The sequence below is a fragment of the Ascaphus truei genome, chromosome 4 (assembly GCF_040206685.1).
Source record: "Ascaphus truei isolate aAscTru1 chromosome 4, aAscTru1.hap1, whole genome shotgun sequence".
Lineage (NCBI taxonomy): Eukaryota > Metazoa > Chordata > Amphibia > Anura > Ascaphidae > Ascaphus > Ascaphus truei.
This window is the reverse complement of record NC_134486.1, coordinates 225016459-225039968: the sequence shown is the minus strand read 5'-3', so window position 1 is coordinate 225039968 and position 23510 is coordinate 225016459. Positions and strand designations below refer to the sequence as shown.

At 40.1% G+C, this 23510-nt stretch overlaps 1 protein-coding gene across 1 annotated transcript in view; it reads left to right on the top strand.

The window, feature by feature from the left end:
* The first annotated feature begins 2835 nt into the window (after window positions 1-2835).
* The window catches only part of LOC142493241 (protein unc-93 homolog A-like), a 141355-nt gene continuing 120680 nt past the window's right edge, over window positions 2836-23510 (top strand). Inside the window, exons 1-2 of the mRNA XM_075596928.1 lie at window positions 2836-2985; window positions 14267-14448. Of these exons, the coding sequence (XP_075453043.1) occupies window positions 2896-2985; window positions 14267-14448 (272 nt within the window). The 5' untranslated portion in view covers window positions 2836-2895. The remainder of the gene's footprint in view (window positions 2986-14266; window positions 14449-23510) is intronic.

The window sequence follows — 23510 nt, the reverse complement described above, 5'->3', positions numbered from 1 at the left end:
CACTGGCAACCGATGCCCCATACCGGGGCCTGTAACTCGGGAAGCAGGGGGTCCCTGGTCCACAAATCAATGCGGTTCAGCTCAGGGGACCCCCTGCTCACAGTACACTATTATTAAAAATACATTCATGCTGCTTCGTTACCATAGCAGATAGCCGCAAAGGTAAGGAATGAGTGTTTATTGATATGTGTGTTTTATTCATAGTGTAGATGGGCAGAGGGTCTCCGGAGCTGATCCGCTTTGGTTTTAGGTCCGGGGACCCCCTGCTTCCCGAGATACAGGCCCCTTTATGGGGTGCCGGTATCCCTCTGCTTTGTTTACATTCCGCGGTCACGTGATCGGGACATTTAAATGCAGAGGGATACCGGCACCTCATAAAGGGGCCTGTATCTCGGGAAGCAGGGGGTCCCTGGACCTGAAACCAATGCGGTTGAGCTCCGGAGACCCCTTGCACATATACACTATGAATAAAATTGTATTTAAAAGAATTTTTAATGTGCCAATGTTTGCGCCGAGAGAGCTGCGGATCTCTCTCTGCTGCAGACACATATCGGCAGGGGACGGCTTCTCTGCAGCTTCTCGCCAGGCAGCCTGTCTCACCACCGGTTACTCGCCAATTTTTCAAATGGTGGTGGAGCATTCATTCGCCAGGGATTCGGCCCTTCCTGCATACAGCGAGGAAAACACGCCAAAAACATGGTGAATTCGAACCCCTGGCGAATGCAATTTTCCGCTGCTTAGTGCATAGACCCCAAAGTCTCCACAGACATTCGGCCAAAGAGCTTCCATCACAGCCGCTCCGCCGCTGGATGCTCAGCCACCACCCACTTCACCAAGGTAAATTAATTTAAGGGTTCATTTAGCAGCTAGAGTAGGGAGTTAAGGATATGGGTTTTATGGTAAGGGGTTAGGTTTATAGAGTAGGGAATTAGGGTAAGAGGTTTCGGATAAGAGGTTAGGTTTTTTAGGGTAGGGGATTAGATAAAGGTGTTTAGGTAAAAGGTTTTAGGGTAGCGGTATTTAGGGTAAATGGTTAAGATTTATTGGGTAGGGGGTTGTGTTAGTATTAGGGGTTAAGATTAGGAGTTTCTAAGGTAAGGAGTAAGGCTAGGAACTTACCTTGACGGAGAAGTGGCCGGCGGCAAGATTTCCCGGCGTGGAGGGGAGTAGCGGCTAAACACAGACATAGTACATCTACCGTGTACTTAGTATGACATGCATGATTTTCCACATACAAATCCCTGTCTTATTGAGCTTACAATTTAATTTAACCAACAATATAATTTTGATACCTTGGACAAAAGGAAATAAAGTGATTTTTCAAAATTACCAAGGAGTTGGCAATGTAATTTGAAACTGGCTTACCCATTTGAAGGACAATGGCATGAATACGAGTTATTCATTACATTGGGTTTCTGTTAGGAAATAGAAAGCAGGTTTCCCAACCCTAGCTTTCCCTTACATCATAGGCAAATGTAACATTCTTTAATAGTTATGGAGTACAGTTTTGGGCACCGCTCCATAAAAGACAATATGTAACTAGAAACGTGCAGAGAAGAGTCACCACATTAATAAAGGAGATGAAAAAAATCTGTTTTATGAGGAGAAGCTAGCTAATTTAGATTTGTTTACATTAGAAAAGAGGCGTGTAAGAGGGGATATGATAACTATATGCATATATATTCGGGACAGTACAATGAGTTTTCAATATAATTTTCAATCCCTTAAGGTTAGAGGTAAGGAGATTTCACCAGCAACAAAAGAAAGGGTTCTTTACAGAAAGAGCAGTTAGAATGTGGAACATGGGAAGGATGTTGATCAAGGGAGATCTGATTGTCATTTTTTGGTCAGGGAGGAATGCATTTTTCTACTTATGAGATATCATTCAATTATGTTTCACTGGTTTTTTTTTTTGTTTGCCTTCCTCTGGATCAAAATACTGTAAATACAACATAGGCTAAAGTATCTGTTGCCTAAATTTAGCATAGCTTGAACTTGATGTCTTTTTTCAACTTCATCTACTACTCAATGTAACTACTATGTAACTATAAACACACACACAACACCCCTGTAAGCTCAAAACTCAGACCCACCATACCTTCTATACTGTATGTATGTCAAAAAGGGGTGCTACTGGGTTTGTGGCTTTGTATAAACATAAAACAGAGAGCCCCAATGCTACATCCAACATGACAACTCAAATAATTAAATACTTATCTGCATTTCTCACATACGTGAGGGTCACTTAGTTAAATTCTTTGGACAACGCATTTGTTTTGGTAAACAATTACCAATGTGACCCCCTCCTCCCTATTTCCAAGCTTCCCTGCCCACCATTAAATAACAAGTCCTGAAATACAGCTGTGAATGACCATTCTATTAAGACTTCTTCCTCTATTAGGAGGTAAAGAGAACATTCGAAGAGATAGTGTTAGGACTTGCAGAACAAGGGGGCACATCTTGACATAGTCTGCAAGTTTACAATGCTTTGGCCAAAGAATTTAACTAAGTGACCCTCACTTATGAGAGAAAAACAGTTAAGTATATAACTATATGATTTGCCATGTTGGATGTAACCTTGGGGCTCTGTGTCTCTTGTTTATACTATGTAACGATGTAATACAATAATGAACTTAATACAAAATGATCATGTTTTGAAAATGTGAAGGAAAACAAAAATAGGACAAAACTAGGTCACCAATATTTTATACAATAATGTAAAAGCATGCAGAAAACATTATGCCTTTATTTGGTCAGTTGTCATATTATGTTTTATTTTTATTTTTAAGTATTGTATTGTTTAGTAAATGCTCTGTATGGTTTTCATAGGGAAAGTTGGCATCGTTAGACAAAAACATTGATCCAAAACTGATCTACAGTAAATGTTTTTAAAAGATGGAAATAAGTCATCTGAAGAATATTTTTGTAGTAGCTTTTGGGTTTTTACTCATATTTATAGCTTTTGGTGGACTTCAAACATTACAGGTAAGATGCTGCTTAATTTCTTAATATATACAATTAAATTGTGCTTCTGAAACTTGTGCAAATATGGATTTATCCTAATATGTCTTTGAATTCCTTATGAGGTAAAGAAGAGTGATCAATGTCAAAAACATTTATTTTAAGAATGTGTTTATAATTATTACTAAACAATAATTATTGCTAAATATATTTAATATTACAATTACAGTATAAAGGGCCATACTTACTAAGCAGGTTTCTACCATAAGGCAAATTACAGCACTGGAAGACATCTTGCAGCCCTTTCCAGTCAATGGGCAATATGGTGTCTTCCAGCGCCAGAGGTTGTCTTAAGACAGAACAATGTTTAGTAACCTTGGCCCATAATGTATAACATTAAATGACTAGGTACTTTGTGATTTGTAACACATCTGTTTATCAAATTAATTCGAGTGAATAAGCAGTAAATAATTGCAATTGTGGTAAAGGAATAGGAAAAGATCCCATCCATAACCTAATAGCTTATAAAACTGCAAGGTTGTGGAAACACACACACACACACAAATATATATACACGCACACACACACAAATATATATAAACACACACACAAATATTTTTGAATAAACACTTCCTTAACTTTATACATTTTGCTCCTGATTTTCATATCTTTTGTATAGCCATCTATGGGAGTTTTCCCATTAGAGAAAATAGGGTCTAGTGGGCACTCACCTGCAGTACTGGTAACATTTAGGGGCCGTGCTAGTGCAGGTGGAATGGCGGACCGCAGGCACATCCAGGCGTATATAGGAACAAAAGAACCTGTAGCACTCAAAACAAGAAGATTGGAAAAAACACACAAATAAAGAATATAATATGCAGAGTGATGTAATACAGGGAGAGAAAAGCGCAATGTTTCATGGTTAGCCTTCATCAGGAAAAAGAGAGAGAGAGAGAGAGTACCTAAAGATAACAAGTGTTTTTAAATATCTAAATCTAAAATTGAAACCCAGCCCACTTCTCACAAAAGGCACCAAAATTAATGCATTCATGATGTTATGAGTGACAAAGAAGAGGGTGTGCGCTCTTACATATTTTTCATATGCTCCCCTACTTTTTGAGAAACAAATTCATGATATTATACACTCTTTAGCATATTCATGACATCATGATCTCATAAATGCAATGAACAAAATCACAGTAATATATTTTTCTCACGTTGTTAATACAATTCATTGAGGGCTGCACACTATTGGATGCGAGACAAAAGGGAGGGAGAAATCCGTTAACACACAGCGATGTGTTGGGAAAATAAAATCCAATAAAAACAACATAATACACAGCTCGATCAGTTAAATACACAGATCCTTCTAAGTTAGCAATACTTTTTATTAAGAGTAGACACAATTGAGCAATTAGACACAATGCCTGCAAGTTGAAATACGCCTTACATGAAGTAGCTGTCATGAATATGCTAATGAAGTGTGACATCTTCAATACATTAATTTTGGCGCCTTTTGTGAGAATTGGGCAGGTGTTTAATTTTAGATTAAGATATTTAAACACACTGTATGTATGTATGTATGTCTTTATTTATATAGCGCCATTAATGTACATAAAAGTGACAATCATATAAATAACAAATAATACAAATAATAGATCATGGGAATAGGTGCTTCAGACATAAATGTAACATTGTGGAAGAGGAGACCCTGCTCCAAAGAGCTTACAATCTAATTGGTAGAAAGAGCGTAAAGAGACAATATGAGGGTATTCTGGTAAGTGCGTCTGCAGGGGGCCAAGCTTTAAGTATCATGTGTATAGTATTAGCCACGGTGCTACTCATATGCTTCTTTAAGCAGGTGTGTCTTAATGTGGGTCTTAAAGGTGGATAGAGAGGGTGCTAGTCAGTTATTGAGGGGAGGGGTATTCCAGAGGTGTGGGGCAGTCAGTGAGAAATGTTTAAGGCGGGAGAAGGTTTTAGATACAAAGGGGGTAGAGAGAAGACATCCTTGAGCAGAACGCAAGAGTCGAGATGGTACATAGCGAGAAATTAGGGCTGAGATGTAATGACTTGTAGAAAAGTGTAAAGCTTTAAAAGTGAGGAGGAGAATTGAGTGCGAGATGCATGATTTGATGGGAAGACAGGAGAGTGATTTCAGCAGGGGAGATGCTGAGACAGATTTAGGAAAGAGTAGAGTGATTCTGGCAGCAGTGTTAAGGATAGATTGCAGGGGAGACAGGAAGGCAAGACAGCAGGAGGTTACAGTAATTGAGACGGGAGAGAATGAGGGCCTGAGTCAGAGTTTTAGCAGTCGAGTAACAGAGGAAAGTGCATATCTTTATAAGATTGCAGAGGAAAACGTGACAGATTTTAGATACGTTTTGAATGTGAGGGGAGAATGTGAGAGGAGTCCAATGTGACCCCTAGGCAGTGTGCTTGGGCTACTGGGTGAATGATAGTACTTCCAACAGTAACGTGGAAGGAGGTAATAGGGCCAGGTTTGGGAGGAAGAATGAGGAGCTCTGTTTCTGCCATGTTAAGTTTAAGTTGGGGGAGGGCCATCAAGTATGATATCGCAGAGTGACATTCAGAAACTTTGGTCTGTACAGCAGGTGTAAGTCAAGGGTTGACAAGTAAGTTTGTGCGTCATCATTATAGAGGTAATATTTAAAGAGATATGATTAGGTCATCTAGAGAAAGTATGTACAGAGAAAAAAGAAGAGGTCCCAGGACAAAGCCCTGGAGTACCCCCCCCCCCCCCATAGAGAGATCGATAGAGGAGGAGGAGATGTTAGCAGTAAAACTGAAGGAACAAAGGGAGAGGTAGGTAGAGATCCAAGTATGGAGCTTTGTTATGGATACCAAGTGTATGGAGAATGTGAAGGAGAAGAGGGTGGTCCACGGTGTCAAGTGCTGCAGAGAGGTCGAGAAATATGAGCAGTGTGTAATGACCTCTGTCTTTGGCAGCATGGAGGCCATTAGTTATTTTAGTGAGGGCTGTTTCTGTCGAGGGAGCAGTGAGGTAGTCAGATTGTAGAGGGCCTAGGAGAGACAAGACGTTCAATGAGTTTAGAGGAAAAAGGCAGGAGGGAGACAGGTCGATAGTTAGAAAGAGAGGTAGGGTCAAGCTTGCTGTGTAATAGTATAACTGTTGCATGTTTGAAGGAGGATGAAACCAGAGTAGAGGGCGGAGTTAAAAATGTGTGTGAGCGTAGGGATTATAGTAGTAGCAAGAGGTTTTAGGAGATGGGAGGGAATGGGGTCAAGAAGGCAGGTGGTAGAGGGAGAAGAGGAGATAAAGTGACACATCCTCCTCCGAGCCAGCAGAAAAAGAGTCAAAGAAGGCAGGACGAGAGTTAGGAAGCGGTGTAGGATGGGAGGAGGAAACAGAAGGAATGTTCTGACGTATGGATTACACCTTTTCCTTTAAAAAAACAGCAAAGTCCTGAGGTGAGATGGCGGAAGATGGCGGAAAAAGAAGAGGCAGCTGAGGGTTGTCTGAGTAGAGAGTCAAAGACAGAAAAGAGTCGGCGTGGGTTAGACTTGTGTGTGTTGATTAGTGAAGAAAAGTAAGTTTGTTTAGTTTGAGAGAGGGCAGAGTTGAAACAGGACAGCAATAATTTGTAGTGAATGAAGTCTGCGAGAGTGTGAGATTTCCTCCAGAGGCATTCAGAGGAATGAGTAGAGGAATGCAGCATGCGCGTGTGGGAATTTAGCCAGGGTCTGGGGTTAGAAGGGCGAGGATGGCAGACAGAAAGCAGGGCATGTAGATTAAGAGAGGGGGATAAGGCACAGTTGTAGTTCCTGACCAGGTTGTCAGGGTCTGAGCAGAACTGAGAGAGGAGAGGGAGGAGCGTAAAGTGGAATCAAAGGCTGGTAGGATAATAGAGTGCAGGTTTCTGCAGAAATTAGGTTAGATGGAGACAGAGAAGGGGAGAAGAGAGAGAGAGAAAATGAGATGAGGTGATGGTCAGAGAGAGGAAAGAGGCAAATTGAGAAATCAGAGAGAGATTTTTTTTTAGTGAAAACCAGGTCTAGGTAGTAGCCATCCTTGTAGGTGATTGTTGCAGTCCACTGTTGAAGGCCAAAAGAAGAGCTTAGAGAGAGAAAGCGGGAAGCCCAAGGGACAGAGGGGTAATCAATGTGACAGTTGAAGTCCCCAAGGAGAAGAAAAGGGGAGCCTGAGGAGAGTAAAAAGAGAGCCAGGATTCAAAGTGAGAGAGAAAGTGTAACGCTCGGCCTGCCCACAAGCCAGACGAGACCCCGGGACTGAGGTGGAAAGGAGTAATACCACACACCTAGCAGTAAACGGGGGCACGGCCGGAGTGTGGAAGTAGCGTAGGTGGTCAGGTAACAAAAATAGAAAAGGTACCATACTTGACTACTCCAGCGTAGAAAGGTAAAGTCCGTAAGCCAATGGTTGTGGGATGGAGAGAGCAGCGTAGTAGAGTATATGTAAGCCTGGGTCATGGAGTGGAGAGAGCAGCGTAGTAGAGTGTCCGTAAGCCGTGTCCAGGGGATATAGAAGTCTGCAGGGTAGAAAGTCCAAAGCCAAATCCAAGGGGTTCCAGAGAGCAGCGTAATGAAGTCCAAAGCCAAAGGTCAAGGTCCAGGGAGGTCAGCAGAATGTCCAGGGACAGGAACAGGAACTGAAAGACAAAAGGGGCCAGGTAACAGCAGACAGCACCAAGGTATAGAAGCTATGCCGAGCAAGGTGGTAATGGTGAGGGGAGACTAAATAGGGGGCTGGGACCTATCAGAGGAAGGGGAGGAATGGAGGAGCGGCCCGGGGAAGGATCTGATAGGGGAGGAGTGCCTGGGAAGCTGGAGCCTATCAGAGCAAGGGGAGGAGCGGAGGAGCGGCCCGGGGAAGGATCTGATAGGGGAGAAGGGCCTGGGAGGCGGGCCTGATGGAGCAGGGGCAGGGAAGCAGGTGATGCGCACGCAGCACCTGAGGTGGCGGAGTCAGGTGCACGGCGCCAGTAAATGGAAGCCTGGGTCCGCACGCGCCCCGGAAGTGCGGGAGCAGCCGTGGGGGGGGGGGGGGCCCGCGAGGAGTGAGGCACGCCGCCGGGGAGCCTGGGCAGCACGGAGACAAGGTAAGGAGGCGCTGGAAGCGGGTGTACCCGCGGTGCGGATCCTTACAGAAAGGCAGAGGAGGATGAGTAGAGGTAGGTGGGCGATAGATTATTGCCACGTGGACAGGGAGAGAAGAGAAGATCTGGACAGAGTGAGCCTCAAAGGAGGGGAAAGCAGAGTTAGAGGAATTGGATGGTTTCGGTAATGGCGTTTCGAAAACGTTTTTATCACCACAGGATTAATACAAGAGGCCGGCGGGTGTCCCGGGGTGGTTCCCACGGGTGTCCGGAGGTCCTCGGGTGGTCTCCGCGGGTGTCCGGGGGTCCCCACAGGCTTGCGGTACCAATCGTGTGCCCCAAAAAAATAACAGCCAATACTTTGAAATAAATACACCCCTCCCCTGCCCCATAACACATACAGTACATTAATGGTCAAAATTACTATTATCCAGATATGGATAATAGTCCATTTGTCCATTCAAAAAAAAACATTAACAAGCAGAAAGAAAATAAATAAAACTTGCACTCATCCCTGCCAGGCTGCCACGATGAAGGCCATACTCATCCTCATCACTGTCCATGTCCTCCGTTGCCACAAACAATGCAGTACAATAACAAATACAATCTAATGTCCCCTAACCCCTTAATCACCTCAGCGGTTAGTAACCGCTATAGCAATTAAAGGGTTAACCCACCCTCCGCCACTACACACCCTGGAGGCCTAACCATGGTCCCCAATCAACTACCACCACCCTCCACCCATTTATTGGTACAGTGGGTACATCATGCCTTTATAATATGGGCCTTATTTACCACTATAGCAATAAATGGTGAATTAAACAAAAAACAGGCCCAAAATAAAACACATTACATAGCCAAATGAACACATAACAAATGCCAATAAAATAATTAATTGGCACAGTGGGTACATCATGCTCATATAATGTGGGCATGATTTAACACTATGCCAGTCAATGGTCAATCTTAAAAAACAACCAAAAACATTATCCAATGTAATCAAAACAATCACCAAATAAAAAATAATAAGCAAGTAAACACAACAACATTACCACTATTCAATTAACCAAATACCAATTAAACACCAGAATTAACAATTAAAAACACCAAAACAAAACCATCAATAAATAAAAGAAATCTCCAAATATACACCATCAGTCAAATTAAAATACCTGTACCAAAAAGAATCCACTATTAAAAATCAAACACCAAACACACCCCTGAAATAATCCATAGAAAACACCACCAAAAATGCCAGCATACAAATTGAAAACACAAAATAAATAGCATTAATAAGAAAAAACAGAATAAAACTTGTTACAAAAAAAAAAGAAAAAACAAAGTACCAAAATGCATTTAAATACATAACAGCAAGCATTTAACAAAATAACCATTGCTTGTCATACATATATACATTTGCAATCAATGGGCAATTCCAAAAAATTACATCAGAATAAAAATACAATGAAAAAACCTGTAAAATAAAAAAAACACATTCAATTTTTTCCTTACCTTTTACAGTGGATGACTTCACCCTCCGATTCCAGGGGTCTCTGAATGCTCTCGAACCAATCCACGATCCCAAACAGCAATGGGCCACAGGTAACATCCAAAGTCCTTTTCTTCTTCCTTTTCTTCATCTGTTAACTGTAATCCCTTAACTGTATCTTCTTCATCTGTATCTTCTTCTTCATCCTTCATCTTCATCTTCATCATCTTCACACCCATGTAATCCTATTGGAGGAGGAGGTCCTTCTGATTGGCTGGCATCACTCCCTTTACGTGACGTCACCAAAAAAAGTCACCTGTTTTTCACAGGCCAATCAGATGGCGTGTGAACCATTTGCACTCAAATGTAATGTCACAGGCCTATAAAAGCCTGTGCAGCCTCATTTGACGGCAAGAAGTCGAGGAGGGAGGACCTCCTCCACCAATAGGATTACAATGCGTTCCAGATAAAGATGAAGATGGATGAAGAAGAAGATACAGATGAAGAAGAACAAGAAGATACAGAAGAAGAAGAAGGTGGAAGACCCCAAAATGGATTACAGTTAACAGATGAAGATAAAGAAAAGGAATTTGGATTTTACCTGTTGCCCGTTGCTGTTTGGGATCATGGATTGGTTTGAGAGCTTCCAGAGAACCCAGGAATCAGAGGGTGAATACATCTAATGGTAAGGAAAAAAATTGAATGTATGTTATTTTTTCTTTTAGAGGTTTTTTTCATTGTATTTTTATTCTGATGTGTTTTTTTTTAATTGTCCATTGATTGCAAATGTATATAAGTATGACCCTTTAGGGCTATACATAAATACATTGACAAGCAATGGTTATTTGGGAAAATGCTTTCTTTTATGTTTTTTAAATGTATTTTGGTACTTTGATATTTCTTTTTAATGCTATTTATTTGTGTTTTGATTTTGTGTACTGAAATTTTTGGTGGTGTTTTCAATGGATTTTTCCAGTTTTTTTTTGGTGTTTGCTTTTTAATAGTGGATTATTTTTGCTATTTTTAATTTGAATGATGGTGTTTATTAAGAGCTTTATTTTATTTATTGATGGTTTTGTATTAGTGTTTAAATGGTTAATTGGTGTCTTTATTTGGTATTTGATTAATAGATTGCTGCTAATTTTGTGATGTTTACTTATTTATTCTTGTTTATTTGGTGTTTGTTTGGATTACATTGGCTATTGTTTGTAGTCGTTAATTTTTAGATTCACCATTGACTGGCATAGTGTTAAATCATGCCCATATTATATGGGCATGATGTACCCACTGTGCCAATCAATTGTTTTATTGGCATTTATTATGTGTTCATTTGGCTATGTAATGTGTTTTATTTTGGGCCTGTTTTTTGTTTAATTCACCATTTATTGCTATAGTGGTAAATCAGGCCCATATTATATGGGCATGATGTACACACTGTACCAATGAATGGGTGGAGGGTGGTAGTAGTTGCCTGGGGAGGATGGTTAGGCCTCAAAGGTGGGTAGTGGGTAGGGTGAGTTAACCCCTTAATTACTCTAGCGGTTATTAACCGCTAAGATGATTAAGGGGTTAGAGGACATTAGATTGTATTTTTAATTGAATTCTTTGTGGCAACGGAGGACATGGGCAGTGATGAGGATGAGGACAGCCTTCATCGTGGCAGCCTGGCAGGGGTAGGTGCAAGCTTTATTTACTGTATTTCTGCAGGTTAATATTTTAATTAAATGGGCAAATGCACTATTATCCATATTTGGATAATAATAATTTTTCCTTTTACTGTACTGTATCTATTATGGGGGAGGGGGGTGTATTTATTTCCAAGTTTTTTTTTGTGTGCGTGGGATTGGTACCACAGGACAGTGGTGATCCCCGGACACCTGCGGGGACCACCTGAGGGCCATCGCTGGCCTATAGTAACATTCCTATGTTTTAAAAAAAATGTATGTATGTTAGGGGGCACAGGGGTGGGTGGGTAGCACATATTGCAAGATTTATTGTGGGCAATTGCCCTCAATAAAGCTGCTATTGGGCCTTAACACCTTCATTGCCTTAGCGGATAGCCACTAAGGTAATGAAGCTGCTTCAATGTTTTTTTTTTATAGTGTGCAGGAGCAGGGTGTCTCCTGAGCTGAACCACTTTGATTTCTGCCTCAGGGACCCCCTGCTTCCCGAGTTACAGGAACCGGTATGGGGCATCAGATGCCAGTCTCGCCGCCATTTTTAAAGCACCCGTGTCACATGACACGGGACATTTAAATAATGAAGGAGATACCGGCACCCCATATCTGGGCCTGTAACTCAGGAAGCAGTGGGTCCGCGAGGCTGAAATCAATGCGGTTCATCTCAGCAGACCCCCTGCTCCTGCACACTATTAATAAAAATTACATTAATGCAGCTTCATTACCATAGCGGCTAGCCGCTACGGTAATGAATTATGTTTTATTGTTATGTGCGTTTTGATACTACTTTTGAACCGCATTGGTTTCAGCCTCGGGGACTCCCTACTTCACGAGATATAGGCCCCGTTATGGGGTGCCGGTACCCCCTGCATGATTTAAATCCCCCGGTCACGGGACGCGGGAGATTGAAAGTACAGGGATATAGGAACCCCATATTGGGGCCTGTATCTCATGAAGTAGGGGTCCCCGAGGCTTAAACCAATGCGGTTCAACTCAGGAGACCCGCTGCATATGTACACTAGTATTAAAATGCATATTTATACTGTTCGATCGCCTGTAAGAGCCACGCAGCGTCTCCATGTAGCACTTACAGGCTGTTTTTTTATCAGCTATCGTGCTGTAGAATTCACATCCCGATACCAGGGGGGAAAAAAACAGGTCGCATGATCGGGCATGTTTTGATAGAACGTACCAAAATGGGCTTCACTTCTTTGTGAATCCCACGCTTGGATTCACTTTGTTACGTGCGAGTCAACATTTTATACTCGTGCGCAAAAGCTCACTGCTTAGTGAATCGCCCCCATAATGAGGCTGGTAGAAGGATGTGCATAATTTGAAAAGACGTGAGGTTATAGAAAATATAAATAGTAAAGACGGAATCACAGCAATAGTAAAGTGCTAGGATGTGCATTCTGGGATAGTAAATATCCTCCTTTCCATCTTAAATCAAATTCAGGAATTAGGGCCAGTAGGTTTTATGTTGTCACTCCTTTTGCCTTTCCTTTTAAACTCAACTTTGCTTGCTACTTGAGCATTGGCTGCAGACAGCATGGGCTGCTACGTGTGTGGTTATATAGCTCTAAAATGTCACCTGACTGAATTAAGATTAGCCCAGGCAGCTTAATTAGCACATGTGAGGGACATTAAAACAGATGGTTCTTCTAGACAGGGTGTTGTCCAAGTAGCTGTTGAATAAAGATCAATAGCAGATGGGCTTAATTTAAAAGAGGGGTTCCAATCAAACAAACATACCAAGTAGATATTAAATAAAGATCAATAGCAGATGGTTATCTTTAGGTATGCTCTCTCTTTTTTACCTGACGAAGGCTAACCCAGAAATGTTGGGCTCTTTTCTCCCTGTATTACAACACTCTCCATATTACAATCGTTATTCATGCTAGCAGTTTTTGCCAATTCTCTTGTTTTGAGTGCTGCAGGCCCCCTTGTTCTAATTTTTCCCTATAGTCAAAGTTTTTCTTCTAAGAGACTCTAAATTGGTCAATTACTGGGGCAAACCTCTTGAGATCCATATTAAAAATATTTATGTTCTCTTTATGGTTTAATAACTGAATTAAAAAAACATTTTACTACAGCTTAAGTCGATTTTTCTTTTAAATGAATACATAGATTTGTGAATAAGAAATTGGTATTACACCATTCCCCTTGGTAACATAACACATACAATATATAATTCATTTTATCATATGTTTTATCACTTGTTTTAACATTCTTCAGTAGCTCAGACTCTTCACACACAAAAGCAAAGTCTGTTCATTACCAAACAATAAAAATACTTTGGCATAGTTAACAGGCTTTAAACATTTGTGAGACAGTAGGAAGTTTCCATTTCTATAATCGAAGCATACTTAAATAAAATAAATGTGCATACAGTACAAGTGTACAAGTGAAATCTGCTTTTCAATAACTACCACAAGAAAAACCTTCTCTCTGGCAAATTTCATTACTGCTATGCAGCAGGTTGCTTATGGTATCCTTGATGAAAATGTCTAAGGCAGACTACATTAAAAGTTCCTCTCCCTCCAAACACAAATTGATTCCTTTTAAAATGACACCCCACCACCTTCCTACAGGATCTTCCTAGCTTTCTAATCATGAAACTCCTAATATTTATAACCCATGCCTATAAATGTTAATCATTTTACTTATAATGTATTTGTGGAAGCTAGGGAGGATAAATTGCAACATTAATCACCGCATATATCATAATGAATGTTTATTTCTTTGTTTTGAATTGTTATGGCCTGTGTATAATTTACATGTCCTGATATGACCTAGATTACACAACTTTAAACAAGATGCCAAGTACAGTATGCATCATATGACATCTGGAATGAAAGGAAAACCTTACTCAGACTTGTATTTTAAGGAACAGTTTCTGATAATTTAAGGTGACAGGTCCACTTAAAATGTAGGAAGTTAGAACTGGAAGTTAAACAGTCATTACATCAATAAAGCTTTTTTTTTAGCACACCAAACGCTCAGTAACATTAATTTATTTTTTGATTTTGTTTCCACAGAGTAGTCTAAACCCTTATGGAGGCCTTGGAGTGGTCTCCTTAAGTGTTATATATGGAAGCCAAATCCTCTCTGCAATTTTACTTGCTCCGTTTGTAACAAGAAAGATTGGGTGCAAATGGACAATTGTAATCTCTATGTGCTGTTACATCACCTGTACATTGGCAAACTTCTACCCGAAATGGTAATGTTATTATTTAACGTGTTTAAGACTAAATGGTGTTGATTAATATTTTGAAGAGCCCTGGGAAACAGAAAAACATGGAGTAGTAGTCATATTAAGAAGAGCCCCTGTGTATCGCAGGATGGCACCTTTAAAAAAAGTCTAATAAACATATTACAAATAAATCTGCACTTATTGGGAGCTACAGTAAATGTATACTGACACAGTCCCACACTCACTTATTTACAAACAAAGTCACTCAAAGCCATAAATCATAGGCATTTTTGCAGTACAGCTACAGCCATAAAAATAAGTAGACCATTTATTGGGCAGGAACAACTTTGCCCTCTGCAGTCTATAAATCCCCCTTCCCTTGAAGCTTTTCTTGACTTTATAAGACAAATGAAATCCACTCCTTTGCCACCTACTGTATGTTTTCCTCTTCACCACCTATTTTTGGCACAGACCTTCCAATAAGCACTGCCCCATATCAGGTCTCAGCGATAGACAAGGCCAAAGTCATACTTACTCAATAAGGTTTTTTATATATCTGAGCTGTTTAGCATATACAATAAATATCAATGGATTCCTTAAAAAAATCCAATCCCCTTTAAAGTATGAGGTTTCATTCTTGTGAAAAATGATTATAGTGCTGAGAAAATGTTTGTGAACCCCAATGGTAATTACAGAAATTCCATAGTGTTTCCATGATAACCTTCACGAATCAAAACTAGTCGTTTCTTAAATATTCAACAGTGTTTATCTTAACCAATTTCATGTCTTTTGAACAAAAGGATGTAGGAATTAAACAAACAATGAGTAAATAAGAATCAGGGTATGGGAAAATGTATAAACACACAGATACCAAACAAGCTCAAAGAAACCACCAAAATTACCAAATAATATATATATGTGTGTGTGGAGTGCTACTTGGTGTGGCTAAATGTATACAACAAAAAACAGAGAAGCCCAAAGCTACATCCAATATGACAAAAATACACAGTGAAATACCTGTATATCTCTTGAATTAGGGTAATTTAGTTAAACCCTTCGGTCAAAGCATTTTAAGCCTGCAAGCCACAGCAAGGCATGACCAAATTTGCAGGTCCTAAAACTAACTGATTCAAATTCTTATTTACCTCTATAATTAGAGGGAGAATGATCACATTGGCTTTGTCCCAACCAGTAGCACTCCAATGGGGACACACACACACACACACACATGCACACACACACACACACACACACACACACACACACACACACACACACACACACACACACACACACACACACACACACACACACACACACACACACACACACACACACACACACACACACACACACATACACACACACACACACACACACACACACACACACACACACACACATATATATATATATATATATATATAAAAAAACAAAAATAGAAAGTATCCCACGTTAAGCACTCTGGTGTACAAAAGTACTGTATAACAAGTTTATTAAAGACACACCACATAACATACAAACATTATAAAATCACTCTCACATACCTCAAAAGTATGGAAAAACAACCACATGCAAATAAATCTTGACACGGTGTAATATGTCATGTTGTTCATCTGAAGTTGTATTTACCTAATTTTGCCCCCAGCTATGCAAACCTATTTATGGGTTATTGGGAGTCCAGATTTATCTGGCCCAATGCACAGCTGGGGGCAAGCTTGGTGTTCTATGGCCGGTACATTGATGACATCTTGATCATATGGGATGGGGATGGTGGTGACCTCAAACAGATATTGTCCGACTTTAACTCCAATGATATGGGCCTCAGATTTACCCATCATATTAGTGCATCAAATATAGTCTTTTTGGATTTGGAATTGTCGGTAGGTTCAGATTTGAACATCAATACACAGGTGCACTTCAAGGAAGTGGCGGTCAATAGCTATATACACGCAAAAAGCAGCCACCATCCCAAGTGGCTATGCAATATCCCCCTCAGTCAGTTAGATAGACTGAGGAGGAATTGCTCGTCCGACCAGGTCTTGAGGTACAATCCTGTCGTCTTATCGAGGATTTCAAACATAAGGGCTATAATATGTCTCTAGTACAGGAGGCATTCAACAAGGTTACTGCACCGACACACTTTATTCGAGCAAATACCCAGTATGTACCTGGCCCCGTTTGCGTTTGCCTTCCCAGCCTGGGTTCATGCCTGGCTGACGGGCGGCTGATCTGTTAAATGATAATGATTAGGATGTAATAGGCTGCAATGCTTCGCGTGTCTACCAGATGGCATAAATTCATGAATTGTAATGCAGTATATATAGATATACTGTGCAGTATTGCAGCCAGCGGGAATAAAATGCTTCAATCCCTGCCTGGAAATAACCCAATATACTGGGGCAGAAAACAGTCACAAACCTCAATACACCCGGGTATACCCGAATTCGTGGGACTAGCCGAGCTCGAATAAAGTGTGTCGCCAGTGTAGGTCTGTAGAACGTGTGGATTTATTAGCCAAATCAAAGTTAAAACAATCTGTTCAACCTATGGCTTTGGAAGGCAAGAATAAAAACACCTGTGGTGTTAAATTTATCACAAAATACAATGACTATTCTAATAAAATTAAACAGATTTTGAATCGCCATTGGAAAGTGTTGCTTTCAGATCTAAACAGTCAGTCAGTCAGTCAGTTGTCTACTATGGTGCCATTGGTTTTTCATAAGGGTTTAAATATTAAAAATATCTTTGCCCCAAGTAAACTTAGTGAAAACACACTGGGTAATGGAGGGCAACATTTAGTGCCTGGGAATGCCAAATGCGGGAGATCCAGATGTATAATATGTAAACATCTTCAGTTATCGGACACTTTTTCTTCATCTAGTAATCAGTCTGTGTACACATTAAAAAGTCCAATCAATTGTCTCTCTACCTATATAGTGTATATCCTATCTTGTTCGTGCAATCTACAATATGTGGGTCGCACGAAAAAAGCACTGTGTGTCAGATTCCTCGAGCACAGACGTGCTATTATTAAGGGTTTTTTGTGCATTCCAAAGATCCCAGGGGACTCAGTATTATGGGTATAGAGAGTATTCCCAGTACCAAATTGGGTGGGGATAGATTTAAGTCACTCTGTTTGAGAGAATGATTTTGGATTTATTCTCTCGATACACTCTCGCCCAAGGGTCTCAATGAGTGCTTGGATACAAGCACACTGGTTTAGTGTTCTCTCTTTTTTGCTGTTCTTTGCCTAACTGCTCAGGTTACTATAGTGATCTCTCCCCCTGTCTAAAATACTTTCAAGTGTTAAGTGGATAGGGTTCTGTGTTTTTGGAGGGTTTTTCTGTAGAAAATATATTTTTTATCTATATTCAAAATAGGTGCTTAATTTTCAAGTTTAGAGTCGATCCAGTTCTATTAGTATTATTTTTTAGCCTAAGTACATTTTTTATTCATTAAATTATTTCCTTTTTTGGATTAATAATAAACTCAAATATTAATTATCATTATTTTTTTATATTATATATTTTTTGTTTACTTATATGTATTTCCTTTTTTATTGTGTAATTTGTTAATTGTTTAATGTATTGTAATATCGTTGTTGTGTTGTTCCCACTACACATAAGGAGTTATATATGGTTATATACACATGAAATGGTATATTTATTTGAGTTATATAATAGAAATTAGTATACTAGAGCTAAGATTAATTATAGATATAAGTTCCAATTTAAATGGTTTATTCTTTCATATTTGATGAATGTTAGATTGATATTAGTAGGTTATTTTTCTGGTACTGTTAGTAGTAGTATTAGAAGTGATTAAATTAATTTAATTAATAAGTAGGGTTATTCTGAATGTATGGTGTGAACTACACAAATATTGATGAATTATTGTGGAATTTTTAAAATGTATTAATGTTTATTTAACCTTGTAAACCTCCGTTTTGTGGTGAATCAGGAATTAGGGTTTGAGAATAACTTTACTTCATTCAGCCTATTTCATTGGCTGTTACTGACTAATCAAACATCCCCTGACGAAGTCGCCCTTGTGTGACGAAACGCGTAGGGTTGGTGACGTCATCGCGTTCTGGGTGTGTGTACATGGAGTCCTGGGCGTCCCTGCAATCCAGCTAGCTGCATTTTAAAGTGCTGGCAACTGTTCCATGCTAGAGCAGAGGACGTGGAGGCACTGATTGACTCAGTTTTTTGGCGCCAACTCGTGACAGGAGCTGGTGGTAGCTACAAGCTGTGCAGATGTACCCTGCCTACCTGGGACCCCCCTCACCCTCGCAGATGACTACACATAGAGATTTCTGTCCCACATATGGTTCCTTTTTTTAATCCTGTAAGTGCAGTTCCTTTGGGCTGCAGATTTTTAAATAAATGTACTTATTGTTTAAACAGTTACGTGCTATGGAGCTTGCGCTTCTGTTTGTTTTTTGTTCTTAGATTCGTAGTGGTTGGCTATACCACTTTTTTCTGAAGCTGCATAACACTCCCTGGATCTTCATCTGGGACTCTTATCTCCCTGGATTTTTTGTTTAGAGTGGAACATTCATATTGGACTTATTCTTTATCACTATCACGTTATGGTTTGTTGTTATATTTAGTTAAATGTGTGTTATTTTTAATCAGTATATTTTTATTAGTTTTAATATAATTTTTACTATTAATATTATCACTTATATCCACCTGAGCGCTACATATTTTGTGTTGTTTTCATATATATAAAAACTAAAATAGAGAGAAAGTATCCCACGTAAAGCACTCTGGTGTACAAAAGTACTGTATAACAAGTATATTAAAGACACATCACATAACATACAAACATTATAAAATCACTCTCACATACCTCAAAAGTATGGAAAAACTACCACATGCAAATAAATCATGACACGGTGTAATATGTCATGTGTTGTTGTTCATCTGAAGTTGTATTTACCTAATTTTTAGACCTGCTAAGGAACAGATGATTGTTTATATGTCCTGATACAGTATGTAAAACCATGGAATTCAAAAAGGGTGTACTTTCTTTTTTACATGACTGTAGGTATTTCACTATGTATTTTTTGTCATATTGGATGTAGCTTTGGGCTTCTCTGTTTTTTGTTGTATGTATGTGAAAATGTAGGTCTTCCCAGCACTCAATAAAAATAGGAAATAATATTGCAACACTAAGTTGTATCAAAAAAGTGGGATTGTATTTAAAATGAATCAATATGAGAAATTATATACTGTACATAGACTGATAAATCATGAATACACATATCTAGGAAAAATATACTAATATATGCACGCCTAACTGGCACAGGGAGGAGGGAAGTGAATGGGACAAAGTGTGTGGGGGGGGGGGGGCTGGGGTAAAAAACAAAGGGAAAACAATAGCCAAAAAAGGGCAATATAGGGATTTGATGTGGTGGGAAAAAGGGGGGCAACATTTCAGGGCTGAATGCTCCTTCCTAAGGCCCATTCCACGGCACATCTCTAGAGGGACATATGGTACTTCCCTTGGACCCAAACCACAAAGATCTTCCTCTAGGGAAACTGCACTGAAAGAATCTAATAGATTATAACGAGCATAGCAATCATTGTAACAGGGAATACCCCAATTAAACCAGATAGTATGAATAGCCTAGAAGGGAGATCAAAATAAGGCTTCATTGTAAACAATAGTCCTCTATGCAGAAGGTATAGTCAAAGTAAACAGTTAATGGGTATAGTCAGTCTTATACCACAAGTAATCTTTGCCTCATATGATGAAAAACACACAAACTCCATAGATTACATGAGCAGAGTTGTCAGTCTTTCTTGAGCAGCTGCCAGCAATGTGTAGCAGCTGCTGGATGATCTTTAAAGGCGGGGGGCGGAGTCAATCACCTTAGGTGGATGCCTCTTTTTTTTCAGACTTGAAATTCACATTGAATGTGAAGTCGTTCTCGCCAAATCCCCATGAATGACTTATCACACGTGCACATGCGTGTGAAACTGGCCTCAAGACTCTACACGGTTCATCAAAGCCTGAAACATAAACAATGGCTCTGAGAGGAGGTGTCGATAAGCTATTGAATTCGCTTTTGTTTGTTAGGCTTTGTGAGGAAGGGGGGGGGGGGGCTTAGGTTACACTACTGTAGCTTTGCCAATCCAGGTGTGCAGGATTATACCTGTAGTTCAAAGAAATCATTTGAAAAGTTCATCAGAATAAGTTGTTCATCAGAATCATTTTAGCCCCTGCACCCCCAAATAAAAATTGTAGTATGCCACCTCGTACGGTATACAGTACAGTAGAATTAAAAAGCAAGTGATTTTTAAGAATGGCAAAAAATGATAAAAGTATAAAAAACATGCTTCACATAATGGTTTCTTAAAATCACTCATTCCATAAGCCCATGTTGAGAAACAAAAAAAAGGGGGATACAGGCATACCCCACATTAACGTACGCAATGGGTCCAGAGCATGTATGTAAAGTGAAAATGTACTTAAAGTGAAGCACTACCTTTTTCCCCTTATCGATGCATGTACTGTACTGCAATCGTCATATACAGCAGCGGCAGCTCTTATTCGAGCAAATGCCGCTGGCTGTATGAGGCTGGGAAGCGGGTAGCCGCGGCGCGTGGCGGCGCACTGTGACGTCACAGTCACATGCGCGCCCGGCTTCCCCGTCTTCCCCAGGCTTCCCCGACACCCCTGGACATCAAATTAAGGTAAGCGGGGGTACGGGGAAGCAGAGGGGCAGAGCAGAAGGGGTACAGGGGTCCGGAAGGGTGTGCAAATTGCGCGCGATGAGGAGGGGGGGTGAGTGGGGGAAAGCGGCGGCGCGCGTGCATTACTGGCGGCAGCTGGGGCAGATCCCGGCATGCCGCCGGTATTTGTTGCAATAAGATATGTCGGTACTGTAAGTGCATAACTGATGTAAATAACGCATGTGTAACAGGCTCTATAGTCTCCCTGCTTCGGTAAGGGTAGGGAGCCGGTATTGCTGTTCAGGATGTGCTGACAGGCGCATACGTGAGCTGCCGTTTGCCTATTGGGCGATATGTCCTTACTCGCGAGTGTTCTTAAAGTGAGTGTCCTTAAACCGGGGTATGCCTGTACGTCTTTTTTTTCCAGACTTGAAATTCACATTGAATGCGAAGTCATTCTCTCCAAATCCAAATGAAGGAGTTATCACATGTGCGCATGCTCAAAGTTAATGTGTCTTTGTTTTTAAAGGAAGCTCCCATGGCCCAGGGGATTTACTGTAAGGATAACGACTCGAATGCCTTTTGCAACTAAATTAGTCTGTCTTTGTCAAATGTGTGTGCGTCCGTGAATCCTTGGAACTGTTTTAAAATGTAATAAAGAGTTAAAACTCACAGAATCCAGAGACCACTCACAGAAACACTACTGTACAGTATGAAAAGTAGAACAAGCCTAGCAAAAGTATTGAATAATAAATATAGAATAAAAGATATACATTTTTATTTTTGTGGTTTCTTAGCAGAATTAATAACACATGCAAGTCTATTGTAATTATACTGCAAAATGCAACGTCATTGATAAAATAAAACAGTAGTGATGATAACAATGGACACATGTATTGAATATGAAAACATAGCATCATACTGTATAAGGTTTTGTATAAAGCTCACAATTACTCTCTCCTTCTCAATAAAAATGACATTGTCACCTGAAATTTTTTTCCTCATTGGATTTTTAAATCTGATTCACAATGCGCAAGCAACATTTAAAAAAAAAAAAGCGATATTAGAGTTCCATCGAACTTCCTGTTTATCTTTTGTCACAGGATGTCAAAGTTTCTTTTCTGGGGAAAAAAAATGATGCTATTATTTCCGGTATTGCGCATGCGTCAAGTCATGCGTCAAGTCGTGCTGTAGTGTGCATGAGTACACTAATGGATACTGTATGGCAAGAATACTGTACACTACTATAGTGTAATTGGAAATTAAAGCAGCAGTTCAAGCAATTTCTTACATGTGTTTTTTTTTTAAATAAATCAGTTCTGTACTATGAGAACAAACTTGTAGCATTTAATTTTTTTTAAAATGTTTTAAAGACATTTCTAATGTTTCTAATGTACTGTAGGAAGCATTTCCAAAATGACAGCTCCCTTCCCCTTCTGATAGGCTCTGGCTCTTGAGCCCCGCCCTCTCTCTAGCAGTCCACCAATTGTATTTACTGTAGTAACTGCTCAGTCAATCATATTGCAGGACTACATTTTCAATAATGCTGTGCAAGAATTGAATTAAATAGCCCTGAGCAAAGTGATTGATTACAAGAGAACGTACTGATCTGTAGCTTACTGTAGCTAATCACCTGTCTGTGTGCATATTGTATTGATGCACATATTGTTTAAAAAAAAAAAGGATATATATTTTTTTAAACGGCAGCTTGAACTGCAGCTTTAAACTTAAGACTGTACAGTATAGTGTAATACAGTATACTGTAGTATTGTACATTATATTATATGGGCATGATGTACCACTATGCCAGTCAATGGGTAGAGGGTGGGTATAGTTTCCCCGGGGTGGGTGGTTAAACTGCCCAGGTGGGTAGCAGGGGTGGGGGATTAACCCCTTAATTACTTTAGCGGTTACTAACCGCTATGGTGATTAAGGGATTAGGGGCCATTAAATTGTATTTTTTATTGCTGTGTTCCTGCCAATGAAGGACATGGACGTGGAGGATGATGATGAGGGTTACCCTACTCCTAGTAGGGGTAAGTAGAAGTTTATTTTGAATCGCCAAATGAGCTATTATCCAGATCTGGATAATAGTAATTTTGCCCATTACTGTACTGTAATGTGTTGGGGGTGGGGGGGTGTTGTTGGGTTAGAGGAGGTATTAGGGTTGTTGTGTTTTGTTATGTTTATTGGGGGTAGAGGGATTGGGTGAAGGGGTAGTTGCCCAAATGGTGGGTGGGTATGCCTACTGGGTGGGTAGCAGGAGTGGTTAACCACTTAATTACCATAGTGGTTCCCAAAACTATGGTAATGAAGGTGTTAACTCCTAGTACAACTTTTCAAGCAGGCCTTAACACCCACCCTGGGGCAAATACTCCCTTCATCCACCCCCTCTGCCCCCAA